This window comes from Leguminivora glycinivorella, chromosome Z (genome assembly GCF_023078275.1).
Source record: "Leguminivora glycinivorella isolate SPB_JAAS2020 chromosome Z, LegGlyc_1.1, whole genome shotgun sequence".
Lineage (NCBI taxonomy): Eukaryota > Metazoa > Arthropoda > Insecta > Lepidoptera > Tortricidae > Leguminivora > Leguminivora glycinivorella.
The window spans coordinates 50318316-50330389 of record NC_062998.1 but is presented as its reverse complement, the minus strand read 5'-3'; the positions used below and the strand labels follow the sequence as shown (position 1 = coordinate 50330389).

The 12074-nt window shown below is 37.6% G+C and overlaps 1 protein-coding gene across 2 annotated transcripts; it reads left to right on the top strand.

The window, feature by feature from the left end:
- Window positions 1-8432: 8432 nt before the first annotated feature.
- LOC125241588 lies at window positions 8433-11584 on the top strand. 2 transcript variants are annotated; one of them, XM_048150138.1, is made up of 4 exons: window positions 8433-8472; window positions 8792-10529; window positions 10774-10947; window positions 11363-11584. In XM_048150138.1, exons 1-4 carry the CDS (start codon window positions 8440-8442, stop codon window positions 11563-11565), a joined length of 2148 nt encoding a protein of 715 aa, XP_048006095.1. In that variant the 5' UTR covers window positions 8433-8439; the 3' UTR covers window positions 11566-11584. The 2 variants fall into 2 exon arrangements, with proteins under 2 accessions (XP_048006095.1, XP_048006094.1); XM_048150137.1 differs by having other exon boundaries at window positions 8792-10544.
- The last annotated feature ends 490 nt before the right edge of the window (window positions 11585-12074 follow it).

Genomic DNA, 12074 nt, shown 5'->3' with positions numbered 1-12074 from the left:
GGAAACAAACAGCATATAATAATACAAAAAGTTAAACATACTTAGTCAATAAATCATGAGCCAAAACAGTTTCCACTTATAAATCTAAAATAGCCCCTTCAATAGGCTAGTTTCCTACTAGTCAAATCAGCTTCTTTTTAAGAACTGTCAAAACGATTTGCTTATATAGAATTACTATGAAATACTGAGGAGTGACGTCACGGTCAATTCATTTACTTCATATCTTTCTCTTTGATTTATTAAATAGAAATTATGTTTAATCATAACTACTGTCCATATTTTTCTTCTAATTATGTGGTGCTTTATTTCGTGCACTGCATAAAACATTTTATTTTAAGAATAGGAAACTAGCCTAATACTGTATTAAGGATGTTGGCAGCTTATTGATTTGTGTTTTTGTAAGGTAAGTAGGTAGTTTTATAAGGTACAGCGGGACAAATCTCATCTGGGGGCCAAATATAACTGGTCCATTTTTTCCATGTTTTACAATGTTTGCATTATTAAATAGAGTGTCCACCGGCTATACAGAGTGGGGCCTGTAACAAAGGCGAAGAATTGAACTCTAGGCTATTCTCCTTATACTGATCAACATTTGTTCGGCGACTTTTAAAAATAACTTGTATTTTGATTTTTATTACCATTGAAAGTTTCTTCTAAGAGGTAATGTATTGCGAATTCTGTCAAGTCTAAAGTGTGACAGACAACGTCAATGACAACAATAATGGCGTACATTGAAGCTAATATTTATTTTGTATGAAAAATTAAAAATTTCAAGACTTCATAATTTTTAAAAGTCACTGAACAAATGTTGATCAGTGTAAGGAGAATAGCCTACAGTTCAATTCTTCGCCTTTGTTACACTCTGTATATGGTAGGCGTGTTCAGTGGATACATGTAGAACTCAACATCATAGGTAGTGTACCTACTCGTATTAATGGAAAAAATTGATTAGTTACAATTGCCGTCGAGATTTCAAGTATATTTGTCTATAATTTATTTATTTATTTAACCTTTGTTGCACAAAGAAAATACAATTGTACACAAGGCGGACTTAATGCTATAAGGCATTCTCTACCAGTCAACCTTCGGACAAAACAGAGAAATTGTAGGCGGTGCAACATTACATTATATTTTATAAACACATAGATGTCTATGTACAAGTGGCCGAGTGGTCTAGTGGTAAGGGCGTCAGTTCTGTGGGCGTCAGCCTTGTAAGGTGAAGACGCGGGTTCGATTCCCACTGGTAGACTTGTTCAATTTTTCTTTAGTTAATGATATATATTCCAGTTTATAATTTACTATACCTACTCATAGTGTTGTGTTCCTGCCGGTAAGTAAGGCTGCAAGAGCTCAACGAGGGTACGGTGTGCTGATGACAGAAGGACCTACGGAACTATTTTTTTCCGTCTATTGTCCTTTGAGTCGTCGGCAACCCGAACCCTCCTTGGAACTTGTACACTCCTTTTTGCTGTGTACTTAACACAGAAAGAGGGAGTGTACAAGTTTCTAATGGGTTGGCAACGCGCATGTGACACTCCTTGAGTTGCAGGTGTCCATAGGTTATGGTGACCGCTTTCCATGAGGCGGACCGTACACTTGTTTGCCACCGACGTAGTATTAAAAAAAAAACTATGATTATTGATTTAGAATTAACTTTAGACTACACTTATTTTTAGTTTTTTTTAATACTACGTCGGTGGCAAACAAGCATACGGTCCGCCTGATGGAAAGTGGTCACCGTAACCTATGGACGCTTGCAACTCAAGGAGTGACACATGCGCGTTGCTAACTCATTAGAAACTTGAACACTCAATTTTGCTCTTCCGATTTTAATTAAATACGGCGATGATATTTCGATGTAATGATGAAAATGTCCGTAACCAATTGGGATGTTCAAGTTACACGCGCATCTAACAGTACAAAGCCTAAGCGCCTGTTCACACTGTACCACTACCACAGTATAATAAAGAGTACTATCGTACAGTATGGCCACTCCCGCTCCCCGCTGAAAGTGCCGCTCACCCCCTCTCGGTTACCTCACAGTTACCGCCTGTCAAAAACGCGAACAGTCGACCTGTCATATTTCACTCATACAAGTATAGTACGCGTTCACCTACACGAGCTAAGACTGTGTGCTAGAAACGCGCCTCTTTCAATATATTTGATCGCCAGTGTCCGAGGTGTGCTAATACTATTAAAATATCTGTGTTTCCGCATGAGCACAATCCAGGTCTCTTTAAACATAGATTAAATATAAGAAGATACCATTTCATACATTAAAATTAAACCTCCTAAGAACGCGCATACACTACACCACACAAAGATGGCGCCACAAAAAAATTTTAGCTTTCGATTATACTTGTAGATGGCGTTAAGTGTCACTTTTGACATAGATTTATGACTCGAAAGTGACACTTAACGCCAATCTACAAGTAATCGATGGCAACAAGGCATTTTTTGTGGCGCCATCTATGTGTGGTGTAGTGTATGGGTGTTCTTAGGCGGTCGCATTTTAATGTATGGGATGTTATGATCTTCTTATACATATTTTATCTATGCTGTAAAGCAAGAGTAAATAGGTATCTCTATTCTATAGGTAAGCGTGCTCCACCTTAGACAGCATCATCACTAGGCTTAGGACTTTGTATGGCATACCGTGGTTCTAAAATCCGTGGAGTCGCCATATGAAAAATTTTCGAAGTCAAAGTCAAAGTCCAACAGTATGATGTCATATTAAATACTAGCTTTTACCCGCGGCTTCGCCCGCGTAATAAAAGTATTCTTATTGAAACGTTTACAAAAAATAAGATTTTCATTTGGATCCGTAGGTTTCTTTGTAGGTACATCTGTCCGCGAATATTTCGATTAAGGTAAAGCGGGGCAATTCTCGACTGGGGGGCCATTGTAACTGATCTATTTGCTATACGGTCCGGTTTTGGCTGACTGTACCTTACACATATTACTATTATTTTTAAAGAAATTCTTGCAATGATTGTAGAATTGTTACACAGCGACCACAGCGTAGGTAGTAGGTACGAATATGTATGTATTTTAGCTATATAAATATTTATACTGGGGAAACTTCATACGACCTACATAGCCAGTATCTCGACGCTATGGTCGGTAGGGTAAAAAGTACTTCCTTGCATTATCGCTTACAATTTTTTCCATTTTGCTTATACTTATTGCAAACGTAAACATATAAAAGGCAAGCAAAACAACGATCTTCTTACAGCACATTGAATGTAATAGTTATTACGGATGCTCCTTACTCGCCGATGCCTACTTACTAATTGTAAGTACGCCGATGCCCTTCTCACTGAGCCACCTGCATTTTACACTGCCTAGATATCGATTGCCGACCGTTTATTCCGACCCCAATACCTATTCTTATCCCCGTTCCTCCCCTATCCCTATCCCTATCCCTATCCCTATCCCTATCCCTATCCCTATCCCTATCCCTATCCCTATCCCTATCCCTATCCCTATCCCTATCCCTATCCCTATCCCTATCCCTATCCCTATCCCTATCCCTATCCCTATCCCTATCCCTATCCCTATCCCTATCCCTATCCCTATCCCTATCCCTATCCCTATCCCTATCCCTATCCCTATCCCTATCCCTATCCCTATCCCTATCCCTATCCCTATCCCTATCCCTATCCCTATCCCTATCCCTATCCCTATCCCTATCCCTATCCCTATCCCTATCCCTATCCCTATCCCTATCCCTATCCCTATCCCTATCCCTATCCCTATCCCTATCCCTATCCCTATCCCTATCCCTATCCCTATCCCTATCCCTATCCCTATCCCTATCCCTATCCCTATCCCTATCCCTATCCCTATCCCTATCCCTATCCCTATCCCTATCCCTATCCCTATCCCTATCCCTATCCCTATCCCTATCCCTATCCCTATCCCTATCCCTATCCCTATCCCTATCCCTATCCCTATCCCTATCCCTATCCCTATCCCTATCCCTATCCCTATCCCTATCCCTATCCCTATCCCTATCCCTATCCCTATCCCTATCCCTATCCCTATCCCTATCCCTATCCCTATCCCTATCCCTATCCCTATCCCTATCCCTATCCCTATCCCTATCCCTATCCCTATCCCTATCCCTATCCCTATCCCTATCCCTATCCCTATCCCTATCCCTATCCCTATCCCTATCCCTATCCCTATCCCTATCCCTATCCCTATCCCTACCCCTACCCCTACCCCTACCCCTACCCCTACCCCTACCCCTACCCCTACCCCTACCCCTACCCCTACCCCTACCCCTACCCCTACCCCTAGCCCTACCCCTAACCCTACCTCTACCCCTACCCCTACCCCTACCCCTACCCCTACCCCTACCCCTACCCCTACCCCTACCCCTATCCCTATCCCTATCCCTATCCCTATCCCTATCCCTATCCCTATCCCTATCCCTATCCCTATCCCTATCCCTATCCCTATCCCTATCCCTATCCCTATCCCTATCCCTATCCCGTCCCCGTCCCCGTCCCCGTCCCCGTCCCCGTCCCCGTCCCCGTCCCTGTCCTGTCCCTGTCCCTGTCCATGTCCCTGTCCCTGTCCCTGTCCCTGGCCCTGTCCCTGTCCTTGCCCCTGTCAAATTATCATGCTAGGAGGTGAACTTTGAAAAATCCTTTCTTAGTGCTCCTCTAAGGAACTTCCGTGTCAATTTGAAATCTCTTGAACCAGAAGTAAAGATAAAAACTAAAGCTATACTTATGGCTATTTTGGATATTTTAACCCCATTGCACAACAACAGGGGAGAAAATTTCTTTTCCACCTCATTAGATTTTAAAATCGTTGTATTTATCGTGATCAGCGACCCGATAAACCATAAAAACGATACCCATATTGTGTTTTTGACTTTACCCCCTTTGCACCCCTTTAGGGGTCAAATTTTCAAAAAACCTGAAACATGTATTTAGTCATATGTCTTTAGGAATCCTCCTGTGAAGTTTCGAATAAAATAGTCAAACTAATCTTGTTTCCCCATACAAACTTTGAACCCCCATTTCACCCTTTTAAGAGGAGAATTTTGAAAAATCCTTTCTTAGTGCTCCTTTACGCCATATAAGGAACCTATGTGCCAAATTTGAAATCTCTAGGACCAGCGGTTTCGGCTGTGTGTTGATATGTCAATCAGTCAGTCGATATCTTCTTTTATATATTTAAACCCCATTGCACCACAACAGGGGAGAAGGTATTTCACTTCCGCCTCGTTAGATTTTAAAAACGTCGTATTTATCGTGATCAGCGACCCGATAAACCATAAAAACGATACCCATATTGATTTTTTGACTTTATCACCCCCTTATTTCACCCTTTTAGGGGTTACATTTTCAAAAAACCTGAAACACGTATTCAGTCATATGTCTTAAGGAATCTTCCTGTGAAGTTTCGAATAAAATAGTCAAACTAATCTTGTTTCCCCATACAAACTTTGAACCCCCCATTTGACCCCCTTAGGAGGTGAATTTTGGAAAATCCTTTCTTAGTGCTGCTCTACACTATATAAGGAACCTACGTGCCAAATTTGAAATCTCTAGGACCAGCGGTTTCGGCTGTGCGTTGATATGTCAGTCAGTCAGTCAGTCAGTCAGTCAGTCAGTCAGTCAGTCAGCTTCTTCTTTTATATATTAAAAAAAAATATAAGTATTTATACATACTGTCACAACGTTACCTAGTTAATTTTAATCGAACGTAGTTGATATTAACTAATAATGTTATTTATTACTAAATTTTATCATAATGCTATATAATAATACCAAAAAAATATTATTAAGATAAAATCAAATACGTTCGATTAAAATAAACTCAGTGACGACGTGACAGTGTGTATAAATATTTATATTTAATGTGACATCATACTGTTGAACTTTGACTTTGACTTTGAATTTTTTTCATATGGCGACTCCACGGATTTTAGAACCACGGTATGCCATAAAAAGTCCTAAGCCTAATCATCACTTACCACCAGCCCCTTTAGCACAACTTGCCTTGTCGCGCGCGAGTCCATACTTGAAGTCGCGCTTGATGTATACTCGCGCGCGACAAGGCAAGTTGTGCTAAAGGGGCTGGTGTGAAAAAAAATGTAGGTCAGCAATTCCCGAAAAGTTTGTTCATTTGGATCACGTCTCCGATTTCGATAAAAATTTGTAGGCTGATAGAGTCCATGATGCTGAGCAAGATGCACTAGGTTTCCCAAAATGTCCCAGGTAGTTTGTATGAAACCTTCCTTTTTTGTTACCAGATTTCTATACATTATCGGTAACAAAAAAGGAAAGCTTCATACAAACTACCTGGGAATTGCCCAGGTATGTACTAAAGTGTAAAAATTCCATAGTAATATAGCATTTTCAAGATATTGAATTATAAAAAAATGCTTACGCTCGCGCTCATACATCATCACTTGGCATGATAAAAAAAAAAATTGTCATTATTCGCTTGTCTGTGATCCAAGCATACTTTACTTTTCCATACCTTTTTCATCGCCTGTCATCTCATGATTCACTTGCTTTCATTACAGTTCCCATCTTCCATTAGGTACTTCCTTCCACATTCATTCGTAATACCTTTCTCGTCACATGAATTTCATCCCTTCGCTTCACATGCTCATAAGCGATTTGTTTAATTTTACTTTTTCTACTGTGTGATTGGTAGGTAGCTACATGATGAAAAGAATTAAAAAATAAATTAGAGGTGCAACGGATAGTTGTTTGGCCGGATACCGGATACTTAATATTCGTCTTACAATTTAAGCAGAGAGCGGGCGCGTCGTCGTGCAGGGTTTGACTTGTTCAAGTGCAAACTAGTTTTGTTATACCTAATTATAATTAGTTCGTTTATGGCAAAATGTATGTTTAAATGTATATTATAATGGTGGTAAAGACTGTATCGTTAAATATGGAGACAACTTTGAGTAGCCGTATTTATTTGCTATTATATTTTTTTCTTATAACAAGACATGGGCTTAATAAGGCACATAATAAGGTACGCATTTTGTCCTAGAAACTCGACGTAAAGCATGTGGTTTAGACAGCATTGACTTAATCCTCCCGAGTACCAATTACGATTTCGGACAAATGCTACTAGAAAATTCACAAAGTGCTTACAAGACGACACAATTGCGAAAAAAAATTGTACAGTGCGAACCTCAACGACACATGATCCACAAAGCAGGATATCTAGACATAGTCTAGCCACTGTTATTTTTAAAAAATAAAGTTCATGATCTGTGTATGGCGGCCATTTAGAGAATATGGCATGGCGCTTACGCTAACTCCGACTTTGATGTCGAATTTAACTATCATACACTGTTTATATCGATCTGGTTTAGGCACTGTTCAAACACCATGAATATCTATTAGACATTGGCCTATGCCTAATTTTTTTTATCTATTTCTCTCATCCTGCTTGTATTAAAAATTTACGGCAATCCGGAACGTTACTCAAAAATGCGTTTTTTTTAAATTATATAAATTCACCGCATTTATTCTGCAAGTACCCAATTGAACAACCATGAAGAGGACTCTTAAAAAATATATTTTGGCAGCATATTAACCTTTGTTTGTCGAAATCGTACAAAGATTCTTTGAGATATTCTCAAATTAAGCCAGATTAGGGGTTGTCCGAAATTTATTTACTAGACCTTAATGAAAGTACCATAAAGTCCCTAAGATAAAAAAAATATCAGACCTTCTTATATCAAATAGTACTTACCAATACCTTCAGATCATACTCTCGGATCATAATAATACAAAATTATGCACATGTCAACATTTAGACGAGGTTTATTTTGTCCCTATAATTAACGATACAGTCCTTATGGTCGTGCCTGTGTGGTGACGGGTTAAGAATTTCACCACCCCCTTTCTTCCCGTGGGTGTTGTAGAAGGCGACTATGGGATATGGGTTAAATTGTGGTGTAGGCGAGAGGCTGGCAACCTGTCACTGCAATGCCACAGTTTCGTTTTCTTTTAACCCCTTATTTGCCAAGAGTGGCCCTGAAGCTTTAGTAGTTTCATGTGCTCTGCCTACCCCTTTATGGGATACAGGCGTGATTGTATGTATGTATGTATAAATGGTTATGATTATAACCGTAACTGTATTTTACATTTAATTTATTTACCCCAAAATCGTTCAATCAAAAATAGCACACCCGGTATCCGGCCGGATATTACGATATTAAAATCAGGGCCGATTAGGCCGGATTCCGGATAGTAACCGAATATTCGGTGATCTGTAAAATAAATCAAGATACAAATAAATATTTCTAGCTTTATTCCTGCAAATATTTAATTAAAAATAATCGTTATCTATTTCCAATTAATGATCAAATTTCACAGTTGTCTCAACTGAATCAATTCTTTGCGGCTATCTATTGCTTAGATTGGTGGTAAATCTTGAGGAGTAAGTATGGCTAAAATTAAATTACTAGCTCCGCTTTTGGTAAGTGACAGAAATATTAATTAACACAGTTTTTATTAACTATCGTTATTCTGTAGGTACGTTATTTGAGCTAAAAAAAGCTAAAAAAAAAAAAGCTTAAAAAAAAGTACGTTATTTGATAAAATTTTTCTTTGTTATGAAACATTTGAAGCTTACTTTCAACTATTTGGACCATATTCTTAACGAGATATGTGTGGTAAAAGTGTTAAATTTTATATTAGCGCCATCAAGCTGAGATTCCATTTACTATACTGATTCCGAGGAACATTTTTTTCTTGTACACGGAGTTATATGTATATAAAAGAATATTGAATTTCAGATGATATTATTTACCAATAATTATCAGGTTTTTGGGTGTGACAATGTTGAAGAACAACATGATATACAACACTATTTAAAATACCACTTGGAAGAAGACATTGGAAAGCTCAATGATCTTAAAAGTGATGAAAAATCCAAAGACGCTATATTGTTTTTAATGGTTGCGTTAAACAGTATTAAAAATTACACAAATTCACTTAAAGAAGAAAACGTAAAAAATAACGATATTAAGCTAGAAAACGACGCGTTTAAAAAATCAGATAATAAAGAGTCAGATTCAAAAAATATTTTCAAAAAATACAACAAAAAGAAAAGTCCTAAAATAAAGTTACTGAAAAAAATTCTGAAACCCAAAAAAGATGATTCGATAGCTAAGCATCAAGTCTTAGGTAATAAAAAGAAACCAATTATCTTCGATACATTATTAAAAGATAGACATGTTCAACCAAAACCACACGCCCAGAAATGGTCATTTTTGAGTCCATTACTATGGCTGGGGTCAAATCTGAAATGTACAATGAAAAAATGCCTTGAAAAGAAGAAAAATGACTTAAAGCTAGAAAAAGTAATGTTTAAAACCAATCAAGATGATTTCATTACTAAACATGCAGTTAAAGGTAAATCATCAATCTTTGATCTACTGTCAAAAGATGGACATGACCAATCAGGACCAAAGCAAGATAGCATCAAGCAAGCTCCAATATGGAATTTTTCAGATTTATTTCTAGGTTTGGGGTCAAATATGAACTGTTACGGAAAAAAATGCCAAGAACACAAAACGAATGATTTAAAGCTAGAAAAGGAAATGTCCAAACCCAAGAAACCTAATGGGATGGCTAAACACAAAGCTAAAATTCATAAAGGCAAACCAACAATATTTGATACACTGTTAAAAGATAAACATGGCCTATCAGAACAACAGCAAGATAGCAAGAAACAAGACCAACAATGGGATTTGTCAAATTTATTTCTAGGGTTATGGTCAAATCTGAAATGCACGACAAAAAAATGCAAGAAAAACAAAAATAATGACTTAAAGCTAGAAAAAGAAATGGTCAAAACGGATTCTAAAGGGGATATAGATTTAATAATTAAACTTAAAGGGACAGAAGATGACAAGCAATTGAACTCTGGTCCGTTAACAAACAACAAAGATGAGCAATCGGCACAGAAAAAAGTTCCAAGCAATCAGCAAGGCAATAAATGGACATCCAATTTTTTAAAGGATATAGGATATTTTATGGACACAAATAAAATGACAAAAGACACAAGCACACATAAACCATTTCATTCTTTAGAATACAATAAAAAAGAAATAAGTAATAAATCAGACAACAAACCGTCTTTCTTGACTCTTTTCTTAAGTCTAATATTGGGTTTGGAAACAGATGAAAAAAAATCAACAAAACAAGATCTCGAAGTCAGAAATATTGGCGATTTGAATGATAAAGTTCAACACACAGAAGAAATAAAAGAGCTAAGTCCTTCAATGTTTAACAAAAAGACAGAAATGAAAGACCGGTCTGACCTTGATAATGAAGACGGAATTTATGAAATGGCTAATTTGATTACCACGTTGTATTATTATTATTTAACTGATATTGGTGGGAAAGAGGAAATTAGTAGAACAAAGCAAACCAAGCGTCCTATAAAACAACGAAATAAAAAACCTAAAGATGTGAAAGAGAAATCTAAATTATTAAAATTAAATGAAAATAAGGAGGACCGTAATAAACGTAAGCATTTTAAAAGTAAGGAACATCTACTTGATGAACATTAACATAGTCGATGCTTATTGGTCTACTTTTATAGAAAACGTTGAACTATTTCAAAGTTTAAAGTTTGAAGTAGTTCAACGTTTTCTATATAGAAAAATAAAAGTAAAAATTTGTTAAATAGTTTTGAGTCAGCGGCCTTACTCGTAATATTGTATACTTACAACTCTCTGCAACATAGATTAAATGCAGTAATTTTTTACAGATAGTTCAGAATGTAAAAATGGTGAAACCAGCAGAAATGCATGCGATGTGTGCGAATGTGTTGATGGAATTTGGAAATGCAAAATGGAAGGTGATTGTGAGAGATTGAAATTGAGCCAGAAACACATAAAAAGCTTAAAAGGACCGTCGAAGAAACTGTATACTAAATTACAAAGTAATATTTCCTGTATATATATGTATATATAATTTCATTTGTTTATTAGTAAAACTTTGGCGTAAGATATGAAAAAGTACAATTTATTATTCAGCCATCTAGCAAGAGCATCTCAAGATGTTCGCGGACTATCTTCGCTATAAAGACCGTCCGCTGAAACGACTATCAGGACAATAATCGTCGAATGAACCTTACCACATGGCGGTTATCATTCGCTTTTACGAGATTTTCGTCACGAGGCATGGTGATGTCAAATTGTCAATGTCCATTATGATACCAATAAACCCCGGCGCTGCGTTTTAACTCGATTTGCTTTTTCTCCGGATGTCCTCCTCCACAGGTCGCAATTCTCAACCGATTCTCATGAAATTTTGTAACCAAATTCTATGATTCATTCTAGTGTATTGTATTCCAGTGATAGCCTCCGGCTGTGAAGTGGGCGACAAGGTGTATGCGAACAACAACAAGGTTTGCCCCTGTATCTGCGTGCTGCCCAACCTGATGGAATGCGACGTGTGTCCCGCCGTCAAGCAGATATTGTTGCCCAAAACTGCCAAGCGCAGGCCAGTGACCAAGTCGCTGCTCGACTTCCAGATTAATGATTATTATGACGATTAATTGAGTATTGATACCGTCATAGTTTGTTTTATTTATATAAATTGAATTAAAGTTGCTCCTTGTTAACATCCATACTTCCATACTAATATTATAAATGGGAAAGTGTGTGTGTCTGTTTGTTTGTCCGTCTTTCACGGCAAAACGGAGCGAGGAATTGACGTGATTTTTTAAGTGGAGATAGTTGAAGGGATGGAGAGTGACATAGGCTACTTTTTGCCTCTTTATAACGCGAGCGAAGCCGCGGGCAAAAGCTAGTTATTATATAAAGAATCATGACGATAACAGAACTCGTCTCGTGTCTGTTAGACGACCATAAAACTTATCTCAAAAATTTAAAAAAAAAAAAAGTCTTCTTCAAGGTCTTTTTGGTGGATGCATATGGCCACATTTTCACAAAAATTGTCAACTTTTTACCTGCAATACAGCCACAAATCGGAGCAGATTCAATATACAGACAAATCTTTGATACTATGTTGATGGCAAATAGAACCCTCCTGACGGTAACTTTC

Bases quoted from the DNA above. Each gene is read 5' to 3' on its own strand.
- LOC125241588 (XM_048150137.1), top strand. From the start codon at position 8,440: ATGGCTAAAATTAAATTACTAGCTCCGCTTTTG. The intron at 8,473-8,791 runs GTAAGTGACAGA...ATTGAATTTCAG, and splicing joins AATTACTAGCTCCGCTTTTG to ATGATATTATTTACCAATAA. The intron at 10,545-10,773 runs GTAAGGAACATC...AATTTTTTACAG, and splicing joins TAAACGTAAGCATTTTAAAA to ATAGTTCAGAATGTAAAAAT.